Source organism: Malania oleifera, chromosome 10, assembly GCF_029873635.1.
Source record: "Malania oleifera isolate guangnan ecotype guangnan chromosome 10, ASM2987363v1, whole genome shotgun sequence".
Lineage (NCBI taxonomy): Eukaryota > Viridiplantae > Streptophyta > Magnoliopsida > Santalales > Ximeniaceae > Malania > Malania oleifera.
The window spans coordinates 18,436,567-18,461,777 of record NC_080426.1 but is presented as its reverse complement, the minus strand read 5'-3'; the positions used below and the strand labels follow the sequence as shown (position 1 = coordinate 18,461,777).

Sequence of the window (25,211 nt, the reverse complement as noted above, 5' to 3'; positions counted from 1 at the left end):
CATCACATATTTTCAATCTTTGATGAAAATTTAGTAAAACACTTGTTACTTCTTCAAGATCAAGAGCTTCTTTTCCCCACGTAAAAGTGGTCACAAGATTTTCATAGGTATGAGTTGAGGACAAAGAGTTTAACAATATCAAAGTTTTTTCATCTTCATCAAACTTAACATCAACTCTCATCAAATCACTAATAATTTGATTGAAGGCATTAATATGTTAATTTAAGTTTGTTCCTTCAATCATTCTAAGTCAATACAAACGTTTCTTAAGAAAAAGTTTATTATTTAGAGATTTGGACATGTACCAGCTCTCTAACTTTCACCATATAGTCGTTGGAGAATCTTCCTTCATCACCGGATAGAGTAATTCGTTAGTCAAACACAAGCGTATTGTAGAAGCGGCCTTTGCTTACAGCCTTTGCTTGCAATTCTCCTCATGTTGCCTCATCCATTCCATCTGGTTGAACACCAAGTAATACCTTTCCCATTCCTTGTTGTACAAGAATGTCCTTCACTCACCTCTGCCATAAACCAAAGTTCCTAGTTCCATCAAATTTGATGATGTCAAATCTTGCAGAAGATGATCTCGATGTCATAACAACAATCGCTCTGATACCAATTTGTCGTGGTATGGATAGGATAAATAGGATGCATAGCGGAATAAAAATGCAACAAGAAAATCAATCACAACCAGAAAATGATAAACAACAAGAACAACAATAAGATTTACGTAGTTCAGCAAAGCCTACATTCCCGGAAGCAATGACACACGAATTTCACTAAGGAAATCTCAAAGTATACAATACACTTCTCAAATAATCACACTATCTGTCAATACATGTCCAGAATGACATATATAACAGTCCCTCAAAGGTTTCCTTCCACTTAACCAATCACCCTAACGTTCAAATTCAAAATTCAAAAAACTGCTCACAATCCAGGCGCACTCGTTGACGAGTACAGGGATTCGTCGACAATCCATAGAAGGACACTCGTCGATGAGAACAGGGCATTCGTCGACGAGCCCATTTTTTGCTCTCGGTATCTCCAAAACTCAGAGATTTTTGTTCCTGTTATGCTGCCCCTTTATGTTTTTCCTTCCTTCTTTGTTTATAAAATCAAAAGTATAAGAGTCACACCATAAACAACATCCCTTGCCTCCTTTTAAACTCTAGAAGTGTCATATAGTTCATTGAGAGTGACTAAACTTGGGTGACTCGACTCATGCTTGGTACAACAAAAATTAAGGATGAGTCAAATTAAGATGAGACTACTTAGACTGCACATACAACCGACGAGTCATATTAAGATGAGACTTCTTAGACTGCACATACAACCATTTCGTTTTTCTTGACTAGCAGACTCAAACAAGACAGATTAATGATATTAAAACCTAATTCTATGTTTATAAATATTATTGAATTTAAATTTATATAAATTTTAAATAAAATATAATACAAAATTATATTAAATTTTGTTCAAATCCACTCTAATTCAAATTCAAAATCCAAAATTCATACTATAATACAAAATTATATTAAATTTTGTTCAAATCCACTCTAACTCAAATTCAAAATCCAAAATTCATACTCATAAATGCAAGGTTTTATCCATATTTTTATCTCGTCTCTTGTGGAGTAGAGCCAAACATGCTATGGAATTTCATCATTCAGATGCAGTAAAATACTATTCAATTGACAATCCAGCGCAGTCCCATAGAACTTCACCATGCAAAACTTGCTGTTGCCTGCATGTGTTAGTTTTACTGCCAGTTTATTGAGTTATTCTGTGCGGAGAAATCAAGGCATTTGAATAAACTTCCGTTTACAGGCTACTAATAAAAACTGCACGGCACAATGAGAGCAAAGAGGCCTTTTTCTTTTTGTTGCTATTTGTACTCCGATTTCCATGTGACGAGGAAAATGAATGCCCGGAAATCTTCAGAAGGAACATAGTTAGGCTTGCCTAAAACTGCATGGATGCAAATTCTAATAACATCTTTGCAAAATCTCTATGAAACCATCAATCCAAAAGCATCACCTCGATGACACGTAAAAACAAGTTTTGAGTAGGCTTCATGCAATAGACTTGTCCTCGAGAAATTATAACATGAATATAAAGAATTTCTATTTACATACAAGTAATTCACAAGAACAGATCCCCCCACATTTTCACCACTAATACCACCACCGTGCCATTGTCACATAACATTTGCTTTAAATAACACGCCCAGAGAGAGAGAGAGAGAGATTCTTACACCAACATATCAGAAATAAAGCTGCCTGCACTGTGCAACGGAGGCATCAGCAGGACAGTATGGACACTTGAATGTTCGTGTGTTGCTCTTGGACAGCTTCATGATGGATTGTCTACAGAGAACATGCCCACATGGCATCAGCATAGGCGGATTCTCTTCACTGCCTTGATCCCTACTTACTGGACAAACAAATATTGAATGAAACTGAAATTCCCTCCCCAAGTCCACCGGCACTGGCAACTGCTTCATTGCTTGCCATTCCTGCTTCTTCGCAGCCATCACATTTGCCAGCTTCAGAAGTGTAGGCAACCCTTCAATCCCTGCGGCTACTGCCACACTGAGTGGGCTCTCATAGGACTGCCCCAAGAGACAGCAGAACTGTCCAGTTAGTTCCTCAATCAACTTATCCCAATGGGTAGGAGCCATTAACTCTGCATAAGGAGAGCTGTCGAGCCTTCCTGCCCACAAGAGGCAAGCCATTAGCTTCTGGATCTCATCCATGTGAAGGGAAGCAAATGGAGCAAGGTATGCCCGGGCATAATGCAGTGCATCTGCACGGTTTCCTTTCTGCAAAATCTCCACAAATTGTAGCCGGTGAAGTTTCAGCTCAAGATTGGAACCATTCTGCTGAAGTTTATCATGGTTGGAAGACACCCAGTTTAGAGCAGGCTCGAGGTTCCTAGCCTTCATAGCATCAATTATTTGATACATTTCCAAGAACTGAGATTTAAGGGTGATGGCCTCTGATTCCCCAGCTTCATTTATTAAGCAATCCCCAAGATCAAACAAGCCCTGCTGGTAAAAATGGTTCGCAATGATCTGATTCACCGTATGCAAGTCAAATTCAACATTTCTGTATGCTCTTGATATGTCAGGATTGAAGGATTTTTCAAGGAGTTTTGGATATTTGCTAACATTCATGTTTAGCTCCTTCTGAGACCCTTCTAACTGGTTGTGTGGGCCGATAACATTAAGCTTGGTTTTGAGCTCCATAAGAATAGATTTCTGTTCAATGGAGACAGGGTCATGAACTGACTGAAGTTTGGCCAGTGCATGTTCAATTTCACGGCCAACTTGATCAATTACTTCTTGGGATTTAGAGGACGATAACTTCTGCTTCTTAGCAACTCGATCAAATGCATCTTTGATGGTGTTGAGCTCCATATTTTAGCTAGGATGACAAAACCCTGCAAGAAGGTTATCAAGGAGAAGATTACATGACCGAAAAACCATATGAAGAAAACCACAAATTGATCTCTCAAATGCCCAGTAGGTCAACATAGTTCATGGATAAAGAAGACTTGCTACAGATGGAACAGAATTCCAGTAATATATCACTACATTGATAACACAAAGCAACAATTGAGAATTTAAAAATTGAGTTCTTAAATTCATAAGGGACAGCTCACTCCAAGAATCTAAGAGCATATTGGTAGGATTCATTGTAGTCATAGACTATAAATGCTGGAGGCAAGCTGAGCCAAGCCAAGTGAAGCCAAGATTATCACATGGAAGCCAATACCAAGTGGAACTCCATACCATGATTTTGACAAGTATTTGCATGAGCAAGGAAGAATGACTATATTCACCATTCAGTTTATTTAGATGAAAGGCTTTCAAAAAAATAAAAAAAAAGGGCAATATGACGGTTAATGACTCAACAGAAGCATTCCAAAATAATAATAATGAAATAAAGGGCTTAGTGCAAGAAAAAGATTTATGTAACCAAGAGAGCATATTTTCTTGTTACTAGTTACTACTTTGATATCAAAACATTTTTAATACAAATTGGCCAAAATAAATTTAAAATATCAATGATAAATAACAGGACTAAATAGGTGTGGATGAAAGGTCTTCAATCTCATGTAGTCATGTGGATATTTGAATATTGGCTACTGGAAGACATTGTAACTACTAACAAGCAGAGAGAACAAAAATATACAACAAATAGAACTGTGTAGATGAACAAAATACAAGTAATAGTCATATTATAACATAGATGTAATTCCCAACACTCTTTCCGCTGTGTAATGCCAAGTATCCTTTCCATTGCCTGCATAATTCTCTTTATGATAACCATTTTCTTGCACCATCAACGAATCAGAATCAAGCAAACAGCATGTTTGTACAGTACATTGTATTTCTGGATGTTCACACCCCCCAAAAAATTAAGGGAATCTGAAAAGACACAAGGATCAGTGCCCTGCTGGTGTCCAACATAAGCCCAAGACAAGCTAGGATACTTCAGTCACTTTGAACATGGCCTCTATGATCTAGCACAGCTGAAATAAAATGGAATCAAGACTGGAAAAACACCAATGGCATACCATTTAGAAATTTGACAAGAGTAATCCAGTTTTATTAACCGTAAGTTTCTGCTGAAGCTTGCTCTCTGTAAATTTTTTTTTTTTAATAAAAAATAAGATACATTAAAAGAGAGAATATTCAATCAGTGCAAGGACACTAAATCCTCAAAAAGAAAAAGAGAAAATGAAATCATGAAACAAAATGAAAAAAGATTAAAAAGATATAACAAAACTAAAAAAAAAACAGAAACTAAAATCAGCCAAGAAATCCCATCATAGTTCACCAAACACTTCAAATCAGCTCTGTCTAACTATTTTCTTGATGCACTGTGGTTTAACAAGGTTACACTGCCACAATTTTCAAAGAGAAGAAGGTCATTATTTCCGTTTTCAGCAACAGCTCAAACCTGTTTTGGGAAATTGGCTGTAGCCTTCTCAACAAGCTCTAAACTGTACACCATTTCATGTGCTGAAAAGTAGATTCACATACCTTCTCTATAGCATCTAATTTTCCTAGAAAAACTCTATGAGCTAAATCAATTTTAACGACAAAATTACCCCCAAAATCTGTCTCAGCAGAACAATTACCATTCCCATGTCTGCTAAGTTGTGATGTTGACTACTAAGCATTTTGTTGCATTTTGACTAGCAGCAGTATTAATGTAGAAGAGCTTATAAAAAAGGAGGCTAGATGCAAGAAGGCAGTCTTTTGAAGTATTCCTCCCTTTTGTGGATGAAACAGTGAAGTACAGCTCCTATTCCAATCTCCTTTCTTCATTATGTCCTTCAAATTAGTATAACTCTTTTTTGCCACATCTTCAATCCATAGCACTAGTTCAAACAAATTCCAATATAGGCCTGGAAAAACGGGTCATGACCCGTCGGGTTATCCGGACTCGCCCATTTAAAACGGGTTTGGATTTAAAGAAGTCAACCCGTTTAATAATTGGGCGGGTTTGGGCGGAGGGTGACCCGTTAATTTGGATCCTTTATATATATAAATTTCAGTTCAGCCTTCACTCTTCAGAAGCGATTCTAGTCTCCACCCGCACCCTCACGACCACACAAAAAAAGCCCTAAGTCCCTAACCCGCAACGCCGACCGCTGCTCTCCTCTCAGGCTCTCAGCTCTGACTCTCTCAATCCTCTCCTCTGGACCTTTCCCTAACCCGCGACGCCGACCGCTGCTCTCCAATCTCCTCTCAGGCTCTCAGCTCTGACTCTCTCAATCCTCTCCTCTCCTCTCCTCTGGACCTTTGGTGCGCTGCTACGCCGTGGCCCGCAGCTCTCCTCTCAGCTCTCACTCTCTCAATCCTCTCCTCTCCAGCTCTCCTCTCAGCTCTCACTCTCTCAATCCTCTCCTCTCCGGATCTCCTCTCAGCTCTCACTCTCTTAATCCTCTCCTCTCCGGCTCTCCTCTCAGTTCTCACTCTCTCAATCCTCTCCTCTCCGGCTCTCCTCTGGTGTGCTGCAACGTGCCGCTATTCCGGTGCTGCAAACGATCCACTCATGGTCCTGGATCAAGCCATACCTTCAGCCTCTAGTCCACACCTCCAGGCTCCAGCTTCCACAGTCCTGCATTAATAAATTTAATGTAGTATATTTTTTTTAAAAGTTATTTTATATGGATTTTTTTGAAAAATTTTAAAATAAATAAATTATATTTTTTAAATGGGTGACCCGTTATCCGCCTGTTTATTAAATAGGCGGGTTAGGATTGGCATGTGTGTGACCCATTTAATATCAACCCGTTTATGACCCGGCCCGTTTATGAGCCGACCCATTGGTGACCCGCCCCGACCTGGCCCGCCCGCCCATTTTGCCACCCCTATTCCAATAGTTCGGCCTCAAAAACCTAAAGAATTAGATCAAATGTGGGGATTTAAAATTTTTATAAGCATATGGTAGTATTAAACAGAAGAGGAGGTCCAACTCCCAACACAAGGGGCAGAGAGAAAAGACAAACTAAGGAGAATTTTTTGCATTAGCAAACTCCACTTCTCCTTTCTTTCACAAAAAAATAAAAATAAAAATCACTAATAGACAGATAGACGTAAAGAGAAGTTAACAAAATTTTGAACCAGGTCTAAAAGAGCAATAAGGACAATTCTGCCTATCAATCAACAGCTAAATCAATTAATTAATATCTTGTAACACTGCTGAATCTTTTCCATTCATGACTCTGTCAAATAGGGAGTCATTTTTTAAAACAAGACCTAATATTAGCTAGATTCACAATCTAGAAAGCATACGTCATTACATATGACTTTTGAACAACTTATCTTTTATGAGTCTCTATATCAGCATGCATCATCAAGATGAGTTGTCAATATAAGTTTTAGGTTCAAAAGATTATATGTAACTTTTAAGAACACAGTTACACTTTCTTTGTTTCTATTGCTGTTGTTCATTTCTTCAGAGTTCAAATACATGTGACATGCCTTGCTATCTTCAAAAAGAACTCTTCTTTTTTAAAAGATTAAAAGACTGAACAATTATTCACTTTCCTATGGAGTGGACACTTCCAGGGTCTTCTTTCTCCTTCATAGACAAACACATTTCAAGTTCTACAAGTTGCTTTTTGTCAACACTCAGCCTTTTTATTCTTATGTGTCAATTGTTAATCCATAATTGTAAAATTGTGAATAAAATAAGACACGTACAATTCAAATAAAAATGCTCAGACTAAAATCAACAGGTAACGCAATCATACCTTGTGTCCTTGTGATGGAACAGAATTTTTTTTTTTTAAACATGGCTAGTAATAGGGACATGGGAAGGAGAAACAAGGAAACCTTGTATGGTACAACAACCGATGAAGTTCCTATTTTAAAAGCCAACCTATTCTGGAACCAAATCAAGGCAACCAGATCTTGGACCAGCTGGTTCATTTCAGTTCTCAAGTTCAATGGGATTTTGAGCTACCTAATTTGGGCTTTCATTTCTCATTGACCTTCCCATTTAAAGTTGGCCCAACCCGCTTTGTAGCTCAACTCTCTTGTTATTTTATTATTTTTTATATTGAATAAGTGATATATTATATGAATTTGATACAAATATTTAATGTTACTAGTACATATGTTAATGCATGTGAATAATCTTGTGTAAAATATTTTTATAATTCTTAATTAAGTTTTAAGTTTTTTTTAAAACAAATTAATAATATAGTCATAACTAAATTTAAAATATTAAAGTTTGAATATCTAAAATTATTTATAAAAATCAATAAATTTTTCAAAAAGTATTAAAATACAAACATGTACATGAGCTACTATTATGATAGTTGACGCTAAGTACACACAGGGACATGAAAAATATTAAAAATATAGGGTATGATACACATGAATTCTCTAGTTAAAATTATGAAACATATTAAAAATATAGGCTATGATACACATGAATGCTCTAGTTAAAATTATGAAACATATTAAAATTCAATATTTCTATAACATTATATATAGAAAATCTAATAAATAGATAAACATTTTTCATTCATTTATATTTTGGAAAAAAAACCTTAAAATAAACTTCTAATGAATATTGTCTTTATATAGAAAAAGAAATTCATTAGATGAAGAATCCCCAACAAAACCAAAAAAAGAAAAACACAAAAAGAAAAAGACAGCAAAAGAAAATCAATACACTCTAAGAAGAGACTGCCAATTGCGTTGAACATCTGAAATACACATCCCCTTGAAATTTCCATTGCCCACACACCATAAAGAAGCCATAAAAAGAACCTTTTTCCCACACCAATTAATATGGTAACTTCTTTCCTGAAAATATACGGAAGTTACATTCCTTCCACAAGCCCCATAACATTGAAAATAAGGCACAATTCCATAATGCAATTCCTTTCATCTTCCTCCCAAACCCCACAAAAGATATTGCCAAGAACTCCATTGTTCTAGGACAAATCCAGCTTTCTTCAAAATAATTGAATAACTTGTTCCAAACCTTCCATGCAAAATTGCAGTGCAATAAAAATGTGAAACAGATTCCGAACAATTAAACAAAGCATAGATATATCAGGAGAGAGAGCCTAGTGGGGTTCATCACAATTTCTAAATTATGACCACTAGTTGGGGTCGGCTCAAGGATTTATATCATAGTGATCTGACAAGTTTAACATTGGCTGTCAGCTACCTAATGCAACCATCCTCTCCTTTACCCGGGCTTGGGACCGGCTGTGTGCAAAAAGATTAGGACATTGAGTGCATCACATGCGGAGTTTGATTTGCTATCTAAAATATTTATAACTCTTTGTTTTCAGATAAATTTAAAGTTTATTATCTGGAGGGAACTTCTAAGTCTTCAATTTTATTTCTAAAATGTATCTTCAAGAAGTTAGGTTATTATATCTAACATTAGATACTTCCCAATAATTTTAGAAGTTAATTTACCTATTTTATTTTTGGGATATACCTTTTATTTAACATTTATAATAACATTAAGTTTCTTTTATATTTTAATCAAATGGGTTTTTTTAGGGTCAAACTTAACCTATTTAAAATAAACTTTCTAAATATAATTTTTTCTAGTTTTTATTAATTTAGTTTTTTTTAGAAATGTTTTGGCTCACTTTTAAAATATAATAATTTCTATGTCCACAAAATAATTTATGCTTCTTACTCTTATATATAATATGCATATATACTACTATTCTATTTCATTTGTTTAACCAAATAGGGTTTCTTCCTTTGAGCTCGAATATTAACTTACAGACTTTTAAAAAATAATTTTATCCACTTTCAGTTTGAGTTAGTTTATTGTAGGATTGCTTTTTTCATATATATAGATTCTAATTTTTAAAATGCAAGGATACCAAAAGATTTACACCATTTGTAATTTTATATACAGTATATATATATATAAGAAAGGCTGAGGAAAATTTGTGTATTGTAGAGTCATAGAAGGTTCAAAAAGGTAAATATAGACAAAAATATTAACAAGGGTAAGGAGAAGAAGCAATAGGGAGCTGCATCAGATGGAGAGATGCTGCCAGTGAGTTTGCTCGTGATGACAGATAGTTATTGGATTAGTATAAAAATCATCTGAATTAACTGATCTACTTGGGTATTATATCACATGTGCCACCATGTCCCACGGAAGGTTTGGAGGGAGTCTCTAATGTTTTAGGATTTTGGGCCTAGTAAACGCAGCAATGTACAGAGGGAGTTTTGCCTATTCCTGCGTAAGAGGTTAATGACAAGGAGCTAGAAGCTCAACAACTCATAGATAAGATGGGCTTGTAGTTACCAATCCTTTGGAAATGAAGTTCGTTTGGATGGGGGTAAAAGAAAGCTGAAGAAAGGCCAGCACAAATTAGAAAATTTGTAGTACTCGGAGAATTATGATGGAAGTGGCTTAAAGTGGGGTTTTCCAATTTAGTTTTTGTTAATTTTTTTCTTTTTTCATCCTTTTCTTTTGTTGTTTTTTTTTTTTTTTTTTTTGAGGATGACTTATCCTCTTCTTGGTTGTATCCTCTTATTCTTCTTTCTTAAAACACTTTTTTCATTATCACATATATGTATATAAATAAATAATTATATTTTATGACCAAATCAAGCTTAATTAAGACAAGTTCGAGTTCAACAATTATAAAATGACCGAGTTTGAGTTGAGTTTCAAGCTTAGAATTTTCAAGTCGAGTCAAGTTTATCTTACTATGTCAACTCAACTCAAATATACCCATAGCCAAAATACAACTTCGAGATAAAGTTAAAGTTGTCTTGGATTTGGGCATAATTTGGAATTCATTTATTTTTAGCTAGCCATGTAATTTGAACTTCATCACATACCATGAACTTACATAAATAAATACTACAAATTCATCACTAAAAATAAAGGAAAACTGCATTTGTGCACCTTAAACTTCTAACTGATCTTTACATTCAATTGTAACTCAGTAGACCTTGCACTAAAAAGATTAATGCAATTGAGACAATTAAGAATGTTGATTCCTAGAAATATAATGTAATAAGATGGGGATATAATAAAAATTACATGGGGATATAAAATTTTTTTTTGGGGGGGGGGGGGGGGGGGTCATTCATGCAAAAGCTTATGTTATTTCATCCAATATAGAATGGAATAGGATGAGAATAGACATTCACATGGTGAAATTTAAGAAATATGTCTTGTCTAATCAATGTAATGAATTCATTTAAAAAAAAATTGCATTGCTATTTGTTCTATGATGACAATGCATGTTCATGATAAGTTAGGTGTAGCTTGCTCCAATAAAAGATAAGATAAGGGAGAGATGACTCAAATAGTTGGGCATCTACAATGTAGGTCAAATAGTGCACCATTGAGAAGTGAACTATTTACTATGAGGGGCAGTAGAAGGAATAGCAGTAGACCTAAAATAACTTGGAATAAGATAGTAAGGATTTAACAGCCCATAATTTGTTGGAGGAAATAGTCGAAGATCATGTAAATTGGAAAAAATTCATGTAGTCAAACACCACCTATGGGACTAAAGGCTTGGTTTGTTGTTGGTGTTGTATTATCCGATGCATCACCCTATTTTCCACCTTTTCCTTGTCCTTCTTACTCTCATTTGTATCTCCCTATTGAAGATCTTGCAAATTCAAAACACATAAAGAACTTCCAGCATTGCTGATTAAATTTTTTCCAGAATTCCTAGAAGTATAATCTTTTGCTTGTCCCTTGGGCGAACATAAACCTTCTGAAAATCCCCTACTTACCAAAAGAATTGCCCCCCCTTCATTGGCAGCCAACCTGTGTATGTTACTCGAATCACCTTTGTGAACCTTAATGCAACCACCCCCCCCCCCCCCCCCCCAAGGTAATGCTGAGGGCAGCCTCTTGATCAAACCCATCTTGCTATTTGTACTTCTAATTAGGAGTAATTGGATTTCATCAATTCTGAAAGTACAAAGGCCTTCCGGAAATGGGGATGAGTGGGAGAATCCCACTCTAGTCATTGCTTTACTGGAATGAATTACTCCTACTCATGGGTTTGGATTAGATAAGCAGGAATTGGAATGATTAGAATGTATATGAATTCTTATTTCTTGCTAGGGGTGAGCATAATTCGGGGAAACCCGAATTAACCGAATTAACCGATCAATTTCGGTCGGTTCGGTTCGGTTAAAAAATAGGTCGGTTCGGTTCGGTTATGGATGTACCAAATTTCGGTAAATCGGTTATCGGTTCGGTTAAGAGAAATTTTAATTCGGTTAACCGAATTACCCGAAATAATAATAAATTAAAATTTAAATATAAACTAATAATATATATATACGCGGGATGGGGGAAAGATTATTCTAAGAGAAATTAAAATTATGAATTGAGTTTTAAGATTATTTTTATTACGTAAAAATAAGACTAAAGTTTGAGATTGCGTAAAAATAAGACTAAAGTTATAATTATAATCTATTTTTAATAATTAATTTAAAATAAATTCGGTTAAATTCGGTTAACCGAATTACCCGAAAAGGTAATTCGGTCGGGTGAGGTTCGGTTAACATCTCTTATTCGGTCGGTTCGGTTAATAAAAATCATTAACCGAAAATTTCGGTTAATTCGGTTAATTAACCGAATTTGACCGAACCGACCGTTTGCTCACCCCTATTTCTTGCTATTGTAATAGAACGGCAATATTGCCAAAATACAACTTTGAGATAAAATTTAAGTTGTCTTGGATTTGGGCATAATTTGGAATTCATTTTTTTTAGCAAGGCATGTAATTTGAATTTCATCATATATCATGAACTTACGTAATAAATATTACAAATTCATCACTAAAAATAAAGGAAAACTGCATTTGTGCACCTTAAACTTCTAACTGATCTCTACATTCAATTGTGACTCAGTAGACCTTGCACTAAAAAGACTAATGCAATTGAGACAACAAAGAATGTTGATTCCTAGAAATTTAATGGAATAAAATGGGGACATAATAAAAATTACCATGGGGATATAATTTGTTTTTGGGTTTAGGGGGGGCGGGGGAGTCCTTCATGCACGTTATTCAATCCAATATGGAATGGAATAGGATGAGAATAGAAATTCACATAGTGAAATTTGAGAAATATTTCTTGTCTAATCAATGGTACGAGTTCATAAAAAAATTTTCGTTGCTACTTGCTCTATGATAACAACACGTCTTCTTTTGTAAGCTATCAAAATCTTACTCTTTTATTGCTAGCAGTAAACATTTGATGAACCAAACATCACCCAAGAGTTCAAGTAGCAGCAATGAATGAGTATATTTAGAAGATACCAAAAGGATGTGACTCTCATGTGCTTCACCTTAATTCCCAAATTATTCTTGGCATCATGCCTACTCTATGCCTCTTTGTTGTTCTCAACAACTCTTTTCTTTTTCCAAGATTCTCTGCAATCATGCAGCAATCTTGCTACATGCACAAAAGGAGTTCATGATGCTATTTCTAGGTTTTTTTCTATAAAAAGCAAGATGTATTAAGAGAGAAAAGGAGATTACAATTAAAAAGAGGACAAGCAATCCCCTTAAAAAAATAATAAAATAATAAAATAAATAAAATGAAAAAAAATAAAAATAAAAAGACCAAACTAAAAGTCAGATAAGGAACCTCCTCTTTAACCCCTTGCTCCATAGTTCACAGAACACTTCAAGTTAGCTAATTCACGCTGCCCCTTCTTCAATTTCTTCCTCCCTCCTACAAGTGAACTCTTTACCTCTAGGACTGGAAAACCACAGCCCCATCTAACCCATCAATTTTGAGCTTCTGAATCCTTCCAATCAACCTCAACGGCTGGAGTGGGCAAAATCCCCCCTTTACATTGTTGCTACTTTCCCAAAACTTCCTTCTCAATTATTAAAGTGCCCTGAGATGGTGCCACATACAACACATCCCCACATAAATCAGACTATTCGGAAACATAGTCACACTGATTTCAAATCTCATCTCAAAGCAAGCCGCCCTTGCCTGCAAATTCGCTAATCATCACTATCATTATCCAACGCTGATAAGTTAGGCATAGCTTGCTCCTATAAAAGATAAGATAAGGGAGAGATGACTCAAATAGTTGGGCAACTAAAATGTATGCCAAATAGTGCGCCAGTGAGGAGTGAACTAGTTATTGTGAGGGGCAGTAGAAGGGATAGCAGTAAACCTAAAATAACTTAGAATAAAATAGTAAGGATTTAACAGCCCATAGTTTGTCAGAGGAAATTGACAATGATCATGCAAATTAGCAGAAAAAAGATTCATGTAGTCAAACACCACCTACGGGACCAAAGGCTTGGTTTGTTGTTGTTGTTGTATTATACGATGCATCACCCCATTTTTCCTTTTCCTTGTCCTACTTACTCTCATTTGTATCTCCCTTTTGAAGATCTTGCGAATTCAAAACACATAAAGAACTTCCAGCATTGCTGATTAAATTTTTCCCATAATTCCTAAAGTATTATCTTTCTTGTCCATAAGGCGAACATAAACATTCTCAAAATTCCTTCCCTTACCAGAAGAACTGTCCCCCTTCATTGGCAGCCAACCTTTGTGTTACCCAAACCACCTATGTGAACCTTAATGCAACCCCACCCACCCCCCCCCCCCCCCCCCCCCAAGTTAATGCTGAGGGCAGCTTCTTGATCAAACCCTCGTTGCAATTTGTACTTTCGATTAGGAGTAATTGGATTTCATTAATTCTGAAAGTACAAAGGCCTTCCAGAAATGGGGATGAGTGGGAGAATCCCACTCTGGTCACCGCCTTACTGGAATGAATTACTCCTACTCATGGGTTTGGATTAGATAAGCAGGAAATGGAATGATTAGAATGTATATGTATTCTTATTTCTTGCTATTGTAATAGAAAAGCAATAGTGCCATTTTGAGGCATAAAAATCCATTTCTCCAAACTGCATTGGCATTCTCATTTCCCACCCCATGCTCCACATAGGGATTTCCCAATCTGGAATTTCAGGAATGACAATCCAAGTTAAGTGGTGGGGCAAATGGGAATGATTCCAACATGCAAGCAAGGTCTTAAATTTCGACAAAACTTTTGAAATTTCTGTTTTCCACCACCGTCAAAAATGAATTTCCATCTTAAAAAGTTTTGGTAGAAATTTCCGCAAATCATCTGGAATTTAACATAATCTTGAAATTTCTGAGAACTTTCCAAAAATTTGACAATGGAATAAAATTTTCTTGAAATTGAAACTTGAGGTTCAAAACCCAAAATCAAAGTCTCTCTTAATAAAAAATTCTATTTTATAGAAAATAAAGCTTATTCCAAGTTGGATATGAGTGATAACTTTCAAACTTCTGAAATTTTATGAAAAACTGAACTTATATGTTAGCCACCACATCTTAATATTCTATCAAACTTCTGAAATTTTACGAGAAACTGAACTTATATGTTAGCCACCACATCTTAATATTCTATCAAACTTTTTATGTGAAAAAAAAATAGTAATATTTGTGTAATGACTAATATATAACTAACTCTCGAATTTCATTTACCATGTGTTTGGGAGAGGCCTTGGATTTGGATTTGCGTGGATTTGAATAAATTGTAATACAAAATAGTCTCGCACAAATTCACACAAATCCAAATATAAGACCCCAAATCCTTGCTCCCAAATGCATCTTATATTAATTGAATATGCTTAATATGACTGATGTACTACTACACACCACATTTATTTACAATATTTTGGTTCTAAATCTTGCATTATTTTGTTAACTAACAGTTCCAACAATTTCATAAGATAAATTTCCGTGTTTTACAAACTAATTTCATTATATTTTAAAATTAAACTGAAATTGGCATCAACGTTGAAATTCCGTTTCAAAGCCTCCAAATTTAGTCAAATTCAAAATTTGAAACCTTACACACAAGCCCCAAATGCAGGATTCAATCCCATTTCTGGGGATTGTTTTCACATACCAAACATTGCTAAAGTTTAATTTCATTTCCTCCAATTTGCAGTAAAGGGAACACAACATTTAATTCCAGGCATGTCTTAACTCTAGGCCTAACTATGCAATCCTCACCAAAATTAAAATTAACCATAGGATCTCAAAATTCCCTACATTGACATGATAAAATGGAAAAGGAAAAAGGCCCAAAAAAAAAACGCTATTACAATTTCCCCTTGATATAATAAAGATTGACAACAAATATTTGGGATAGGGTAGACCAAGAATAAAAGACACAGAAATTAATTCTGCAAAACAATAGAGAAAAATGCATCCCTGAATAGCTTTCTAGAGATGGATGCATAAGTGTTTGACACACTTCAGTATTAACAAATTCTAAGCAACACCAAAATGTACTACTCTTTGTAATGAAGGGACCTACTACTTGATGCAAATCAATATTGATGGCCACCAAGTCCTAATGGAAATAATTTACAAAAAAAAGCACCTGCTCCCCAAAGCCATGTATTGCAATGAGAACAGTGAATTGTCATTGAAAGAGGATAAACGAACAAAAAATCATATCCATCGATACAGCACACAACAGCCATCTTCAATTTTTGCCAGCCAAAATGACCAACGATTTCTTGTAAACAGATTTTTTTTAGGGGGAAGATAAAAGAAGACAATATTATTAAAAACCGAGAAGCAGAGTACATGACTAGGAGGACAAGGAATCCTCCCCAGAGATCTAGAGCACAGAAAAGCAATAATACTCCAAAAAATGGACAATACAAGTATTAATTACAGAAGCGGTGCCTTCTGATCTCTTATGAGGTTGGACAGCAATAGCCCCAAAAAAAACCCAAAAGAGTGCACCCCAAAGGAAGCGAGGAAAGTTGCTCCATCCCATAAAAGCCCTGAGCAGATTGAGCGGCCATTAAAAATCCTAGCATTCTTCTCAATTCACAATGTCCAAAGGACAGGGAAAACAGCCACACTCCAGAGCTCTACCATTTCTATTCTTTCCCAACCCTCTGAAGTTAACCAATAACAACTCTCCCACCTTTCCCAGTGCCACTGATTCTTCCCCGGAAAACAAAAAAAGGGCGTTCCAAGGCTATGATAGCACCCTGAAATGCATGGAAATATGGGCACTTGTTTCGTTGCTTTGACAACACATGATGCACATGTCAAGACTGAGAGTTTTATAGGGCCTTCTCCTCTAAAACAAATCACGCATGTTAATCCTTTCCAGTATCACGGTCTAGACAAAGGCTCGAATCTTCCTGGGCACCTTACGCCCCAAAGAATTGATTCCAAGGAAAAACATAAGGGGAGGGGGATTTCAAAAGGTGTGAGAGAAAGGATTTAGAAGTAAACATACCAGATGAATCACCCTCCTACACTCTCTAATTGTTACTAATGGAAGGAATATGTTCGTCCAACAAAGAAAGAAGAATAGTAAGTTAGAGTTCGTCGGCCTCTCTTTCATTGAGATTCCTAAAAAAAAAAATGGAAATTCCAAGCAACAAACCCCTCTCAAAAGAAATGAAGGTGCTGATGGGAGCATTATGTTCAACTACACCAAGGACTCCCCCACACACACGGCACCCCAGAAATAGTCTTTTTTTGCCATTACCCACTTTGAACTGGATGAGCGGAAAGAACTACTAGCTACCTACGTATCAGTGCCTCAGGCTCCCATCCAGATCCCCCTCTGACTTAGGCCTGCTAGCCACTTCCCAGCTAACTAGATGGTCTCTCCTGACCTCCCCTAGACCCGACCAAAGGAAATCTTGCATCAAACTCTCTAATGATTTGCTACTTTTGAGCAATTCTAAGCAAAGAGAGATAATAAATAGGAACGTTAAAGAGTAAGATAGTAATAAGAGTGGCATGGCCCTCAAGCAAGAAGCATGCCCTCTTCCAACCCTCTAGCCTCCTAGTCACCTTTTCCAGCACAGGATCAAAAAGGTAGAGAAACAATTAGATTCAGTGTTGATGCTTCGAAGAAACCATACTAAATGAACAATGAATTTCCTCCTTGGATGGTAGAGGGATCGGGTTATATTTTTAAAAATTGGTGCGCAACAGTCAAAACAGATGTTACATAATGGCATTGGTGGCTTCCCAGCCCGTTACAAGGGTGCTTGGAGATCCTCCAGTTTGCAACCATATCGAGTATATTATGATACTATAACAGCTGTTACGGACCATTGCGAGCCACTTCAAGCCATTACAGGCCATTACATTATCTAGCGGTGAATGACTAAAATAGGTTTTTGAGTCTACTTTTTCTTTTCTTTTTTGCATTTTTTTAACTCTTTTCCCACATTGAAGCTTAGAAACTCAATTTTTCAGATGATTTATTTTAGTTTTTTTTTAATTAAAAAAAACATTTTTGAGTTTCTTTCTAACTTTTTCTCTCATTAAAAGTGCATATTTGCATATTGTAAGTTCTTACAATTTTATTTTTTGTGTTTCTCTTATGCCAATTTCGGAGACAAAAACGCATTCAGCTGGAGGGGAGATTTGGGCTTGGAAAGGCATCAAAGACACAGAGGAGAAGCGAAAGGCTTTGAACCTCATCCCTCTCACCATCTTTTGGTGTGCTTGGAAAGAAAGAAATAAGAGAGCCTTCAAAGAATCATCTACTTTGCTTCAGACCTGCAAAGACCAATGGATTGCTGCTGTCTCCAGCTGGCTTAGTTCCCTTGATGCCCTGCTATTATATTTTCTTTTTGCTAATAAAACAAATTATGTATTTTATATTTTTTTATATTTACGATTTCTCAGTTTAAATTTCACTTATAAACAATAGAGTAGTGAAAATGCATGATTCTTCTCGCCAATAGCAACTAAAGCAACCAAGATGACATCCAATACTTGTACATATGTTATATTTAAAGTGATTAAAATTTACTAAAAATCATACAAAGCATTAGTATGTAGCTTCTGGGACCAAAACATGTGACTCTTATGTTTTTAACAAGTTTGCTAATGCAAAAAATGAATTCGCAAGTGCACTGTCCATTACCCATTATGTAATATCCACAATGGCTGAGCTGCTACACCACAACTATAACTATTTATGCAAACAACTACCATTTTTTTTATAGAGCAAGCAGCTACATTTTTTTTTTTAAAACCGTGGGTCTTGTAAAACAGCCTACACATGGGTGTTTGGGGGAACCCCCCCTGGGGGTAGGGGGATAGAGATACACCAAAGATGTCGGTTGTAGGCTTGATTTAGTGTCCCCTATATATCACTAATAGGACTTGATAGTAAGAGGATGGAATCTAGAGAGAAGAAAATATATCTGCAGGCAAGTGTTTGACCATCAGGACTAGATAATAGGGATGGATTCTAGAGAGAAGAAGAAAATCTGTGTGCGTGTGCATTCATGTGTGTGTGTGTGCGTGTTTGCCGAGAAATAGAGAGAGAGACACTTTGGTACAGGGAGAAAGCAGAAATATTTCAATCAGTTATCATCAGCAACCCCGACAACCCCCCCCCCCCCCCACCTCCCAACCAAAAAAAAAAAAAACAAACCTTTTGAAACACTTCAATTGTATTAGTCACAGTTTCATATTAATAAAAACTAAATGTTAAAGGTAGAAAGATAGCAAAAAGATTTCCATCAGTTATCTGGGGATGTGTTTCTCTCTATCAAAGCATGTCTAATACTAATGCATATATCTCTATTAAAGCTGATCAGGGATGCGTCTCTCTGTATTGTTTTGCACAATTTATTTCAAGATTATAGTATATAGTATGTGTTTTTTTCCTGGGGTTTTTTCTTTTCCATCTCATCACTTCAAGGTATAGAACAACGGATTCTATGGCCATCACTTCTAGCTTTGGGTGAGCACTGCACAGTCAACTTTAGACTTAAGACATGCTTGGAAACTAATATAGCTGTATCGTTCATTTTTTATAAACCTAGCAAGCTGGCACAAATGCTACCACAGCTTCCCACAATGCAACAAAATACAGAGTAGTCAACATCACAACAAAATAGGACTGCTTTTTCTTGTCTTTAACCGGCCATTGGACAGCATTATTGAACTCGTCATTTGCTACCATCTATTACAAATATAAGTTCAAGAATATTTTGAAGTCACATTTCATAGTCTCACACAAAACATACACACCAACCAACCCCTTCCACCATCTCCCACACCTACACACATCCTCTAACAGGATGCTCATAAACATGATGTAGGGGAGTGCAAGAATACTTAACCTATTATAGCCATGTATAGCGGCGTACAATTATAGCTATGCATAGTTATGTAGTAGAAAGACCGTAAAAAGGATCAGAATGATTCACTAATACGTTAACATGCACATATGAAAATTCGGGATGACTCATTAATATGTTAACATGAACATGCGAACATTGAAATTGGGAATGATCCATTATCATGTTCACATGTGACCATGACAAAAGCTATATTTGCTTTGACCATACAAAAGAACAAAAAAATTAAATTAAATAAATTATGGCATGAAAAACCATCTGTGTTCATGTTTGTAGCATGAAAAACAGTGAAATTATGTGGCACGGGAGCGAATGGCATACTGGGGTGAAACAGAGCAGAAAGATGAATAGAAAACAATGACATGAACAGACATTAATTAAGACACAGCCTCATCAATAATCAAAAGCTATAACAGTGACATTTTTCCAGGGAAAAAAGCCATCAACATATTAATGAGAAAAAATGCTACCAACAATTGGAAGCTCATAATATTACCAAAATCCACTAAGAAATTTTTCAGAATAAAAATGAAAAAAAAAATAATAATTCATTAAAAGAATCCCAGAACATCATGCATGTGAAGCCAAAAATATGTATTGCAGATGGGGAAAAACTCAAGAGAAGAAACCTGGACAAAGACATGCAAAGAGCCAAAACCCATAAACCCAAATGGGGACCATAGAAGAAAAAAAGTAAAAGTAAAAAATAAATATATTGAACAGGTCACCAAAACACAGAAAAAAGAAGCCTTTAACAGATTAATTAGTGAATAATGCTGAAACTAGGAGAAAAAAAAAATTCAATGTATTGATAATAAAAAGCAATAAACAATTGGAAGCACACAATACTACCAAAACCCAGAAAATAAGCCATAACAGATTGATAAATCAATATCTCCAAAACCATTGGAGGAGGGGAGGGGAGGGGGGGAGGCCATCAATATATCAGACAGAAAGCCACTAATAACTGGAAGCATGTATATCATCATAACCCCGATTAAAAGGCATAACAGGCTGCACAATTTCCAGAATAAGAGAGCAAAAAAACCCCTAGTTCACCAGAAACCATGAATTCATCAAAAATACATCAACTGTTTTATCAGGAAGCCATAATTCATCAAAAAAAAAAAATTCTATAACATCATGTGTAATGTGTTAAATAAAAAATACTGTGGGACAAAAAAAAAACTCATGCAAGAAACACAGAAAGGAAAATGTAAACAGTAACCCAGATTGAGACCTCAGAATACAAATGAAAAGAAAAACAAACAAACAAACAAATGCATAACGAATGCATATAACCAGTTACTGAAACCCAGATTGGAATTGATGGGATAACTTGTATGTGGAAACAAATCAACAATTAGGTAATTCAAATTGAAAAAAGAAGGAAGAACTACAAGCCTTACTGTTAATGGTAGATTGAACAGCTGAGACACAAATATGAATCAGTGACGACACAATGGGGAAAGATCTGAAAAAGCAGAACAAAAACCTATTCCAATCCGTCTCCTTCTACAACGGCATGAAGACAAACATTCGAGTGCAGCAGATGATTTCAAAATTCTGATTGCCATGGAAAAAGAACTGTAGCGACCAAGCCCCGCTGCATCACAAGAAATCCATTGCAAACATGCCATGACGATCTAAGTCATAGCTTTGTCTGCATCGTTATGGGGAGAGAGAGAGAGAGAGAGAAAGAGGACTTAAAGGGGGTTGTCGTTCCATGTAAGTTATTTATGCCCTCATGAGCAATTATTCTTTGGCGAGCACTCTCTTTCTTGAAATTCCCATTCTTTAGAAATCTATATGAAAGAGAACTTGAAGAACTAGAAATTTGCTGAGAGTTTTAGGTTTATTCACTCATCAATAGATGTGTAATTAACATATTTGACTAGGGGATAACTCTTGTCTCTTCTCTTCTAAAATCTTTTTTCCCCAATTAATAAAAGCTTCAACATCCTGTCCTTTTCCTTAGAATAATTATCTGGAATGCTAAGGCTCTTTGTAAGATTAATCATTTACTTGAACTTTGACTCTCACAGCATTATTATGAATGATTTATTCCAAGTGAGGGGACCATAATGCTACTAACCCAGATATTCGCAAGATGCAATTGAATTCTAACAAGCCAAATGTGCATCTTTTTCTATATTGGGTGACACAACATCTATGGTTATTTTTCTGCTTGTTCGGTGAGGTAAGGGTAGCCCCACATGCAGAGATGATTTAATGTTAGTGAAGTTTTGGGGCTTTGAGAAAAGCAATAAAGGTAGAATTTTGTAGAGGTGTACTTCACATGCTATTTTTTGGACATTGTAGATTGAGAGGATGCAAGAACTTATTATAAGAGTATATGATAATGTCTCCCTATTTGTTATGGTATAGAGTTGTTTTCCTAGCTTCTTTTTGGGCACTTGCTTCAGCGACAATTAGGAAATTTTGATTTCCAAATGGATTGGAGGGCAGGTCTTCTGCAATTGTCTTCAGTTTTTGTTCTTCAACAATTGTATTTTTATCTCTTTCTCATTAACCAATTTCTTTTATTATCAAAAATGATTTGGGGGCAGGTGGCGTATCCAGTGTTTCTGTTAGCTCCCCGATATGCCAACTCAAAGCAAAGGAAACATCTTAGAACTATTTCCTATTATAATTCTGAAAACAGCTAAAACAAATACCATTTCTTTGTAATTTACGTATTGAGCATTTTCAGATGCAGAAAAAAACTGATGACCCAAGTTAATGCTCATACATAATTCTCATAAAAGCTTGGGCAATTGGCCAATTGGACAGATTGGTATACAGCAACATTTGAGACACAAATACAAGTTGTAGAATCATGAGTGCCCCCCCCCCCCCCCCGCCAAAAAAAAAAAAAAGAAGAAGAAGAAAAAGGAAAGAAAAAGCAATTATGTACTCGCATTTGTAATTTCGTGCATTCTCTCCAATATGTAACCTAGAAATAATTTTTCCCACCCCAGATTATGCCCATCACTTTACTGTATAATACGATGACGCTGCAGGGTCAAATGCAACAAAAAATTCACAAATTTGCAATGCTACATGCAAACCGGAAAAAATAATAGTTAAAAAAATGCTAATCACTCTGTGAGGACGGTTTTCAAGTTTGGTGTTGGACAACAATATGAGCAAGCAGAGAAAAGAAGAAACACGGATGTATCGCGATTCTTAACATGTACAAATCCCTAGTTTTACCAAGATGACAACAAGATCAATGCATGTTAAGCACAAAACTACATTTTAGAGGCATTTACATTATTCATATTCAAAATTCATCCAATTGAAACATAGATTTTCCAGTATCTAGTTCTTTAAATTGAGGCAATACCAAGAGTGAACAAACACACAACATGGGATAAGATCATCGACCACCTCTCAACTAAAATCCACGAAAATCAAACCACCGGAACGACTCACAACGAAAAGCTAAATATGCTATTAAAATATTTGCGAATAAGAACTCCCAGGCAAAAGAACAGCAAACGCAATCACATGCGCGTAAAGGATAAGGCCATGTCTTATATTATTGAATCACAAAATAACACATCAAAATGCTCTGGTCACAAAAACTAACACAATATACTTACAAATTACCAAGAAATCGATACAATACTTCATCACGGCAGAGAAAATTAAAAAATTCCAACAACAGAAAAATGAGAGAGAGAGAGAGAGAGAGAGAGAGAGAGAGAGAGAGAGAGAGAGAGAGAGAGAATGAAATCATTGAAAACCCATAAAATTTATCTACAATACCATAATTTGCATCGATTAGAATCAAGAAAACAGATCACATACAACAACCTGGTATCGATTAGAATCAAGAAAACAGATCCCATACAACAACCAAAAAATTTTCCAGTCAGTACCAACAACCACAATCACCGTTGACTCACATGCCAGCAATTGTGGTCAATGGAAGATCACAAAGAGCAGCAAAAGCACAGTTGGTGGGAAAAAACAACAAAAAAAAAGGATGACGCAACCATTAAACCCCAGATCGAAAAAATACCTGTCAATCGGGAAAAATAATGGTTGACGGAGGAGGAGACTCAACGGGATGAGCTCTAAAAGATATGACTTGATAACGTTTTGTCTCTTGTCGGCACCTTTCGTCGCCGGCGTATGGTCGGAGTTGTAGAAGAAGGCCTTTGCTTCCGCGAAAGGGGAAAAGTTCCGTGAAGACGTTTGGCTAACGTGCCGGAAGGGGATAACGTGCCGGAAGGGGATCGACTTTTGCTAGGGATTTCAGAAGGGCTAATTTTGGAATTAAGTAAAAGATTCGGCGATAAATTGGGAAGATGGCTCCCTCATCTTTCAAAAATATCAAATTTAACTCTATAATTATTAATAATTATTTCATGTTATAAAAAATGATGTAAGAATTAATAATAAAATAAATAAAAATGAACAGAAAAATAAATAAAGAAGATATAATATTTTACATGATTCGGATATACCTATTCTATGAACGGATTGAATCAAAGTTTCAATAAATCGGGAGAAATTACAATATGATATGGATATTGTCTTATACAAAATATCTCTCCTTATTTCTTTTACTTCTACTTTCTCTCTTCTTCTTTTCCTACTCTTCCTTTTTCTACTCCCCTCACTATGTGGGAGAAGGTATTTATAACCTTCACAAGCTAGCTAATGCTAACTTTATTAGTGAAAACATATGAGGCAAGTTCACATGCGAACATAATTAATGTAGACATATATGACAGGTTCATGGAGATATGAATTAGTACAGACATTAGGGACAGGTTTATGGGGATATGAATTAGTGCAAACATTAAGGACAGGTTCATAGGGATATGAAAAGGTGGACAAGATATGGATGAATGATAGCCACACTCATCCATTCATAACACTCCCCCTTGATTGTCACTCATACATTAACTCCTTCTGGTAAGATCTTTAAGATGCCTCATTCTGATAAGATGAATCAATTTCTTGAATATTGTAGTAAATAAAGTTTTGGTGAACAAATCTGCTAAATAATCACTTGATCGGATCTACTGAACATTTATATCACCATTCTTTTGGAGTTCATGTGTATAGAAGAATTTTGGAAAGATATGTTTCGTTTTGTCACCCTTTATTTATCCTCCTCTTAGTTGAGCTATACATGCAGCATTGTCTTCATATAAAATTGTTGGAGTGTCATTGACTGATTGAGGACCACAATTTACTTGGATCATTGATCTGAGCCACACGCCTTCTCTACTAGTTTCATGAATAGTTAGTATTTCAAAATGATTGAAGGATATTGCTGTAATCGTTTGTTTTACTCTCAAATAGCATTGAATGTGTTTAATTTCATTCCAGCGTCGTCGAGTAGGAGCAAAGTTATATCTTGCTAGTAGATTTACAGCAAATGCAATGTCGGGTCTTGTACAATTGGTTAGATACATTAGAGAGTCGACAACACTTAAATATGATATTTCAGGATCAAGTAATTCCTCCCTCCTCATCAT

At 35.8% G+C, this 25,211-nt stretch overlaps 1 protein-coding gene across 2 annotated transcripts; it reads right to left on the bottom strand.

Annotated features, from left to right (window-relative positions):
* Positions 1 to 2,045: 2,045 nt before the first annotated feature.
* LOC131165924 (protein RMD5 homolog) lies at positions 2,046 to 24,038 on the bottom strand. Of its 2 annotated transcripts, XM_058124104.1 has the most exons (3): positions 23,741 to 24,038; positions 4,585 to 4,649; positions 2,046 to 3,444 (listed from the first exon to the last, which is right to left on the bottom strand). In XM_058124104.1, the coding sequence occupies exon 3, from the start codon at positions 3,419 to 3,421 to the stop codon at positions 2,267 to 2,269; it is 1,155 nt and encodes a 384-aa protein (XP_057980087.1). In that variant the 5' UTR covers positions 3,422 to 3,444; positions 4,585 to 4,649; positions 23,741 to 24,038; the 3' UTR covers positions 2,046 to 2,266. The 2 variants fall into 2 exon arrangements, with proteins under 2 accessions (XP_057980087.1, XP_057980086.1); XM_058124103.1 differs by lacking the exon at positions 4,585 to 4,649.
* Between the last annotated feature and the right edge of the window lie 1,173 nt (positions 24,039 to 25,211).

Bases quoted from the DNA above. Each gene is read 5' to 3' on its own strand.
- LOC131165924 (XM_058124104.1), bottom strand. From the start codon at position 3,421: ATGGAGCTCAACACCATCAAAGATGCATTTGATCGAGTTGCTAAGAAG.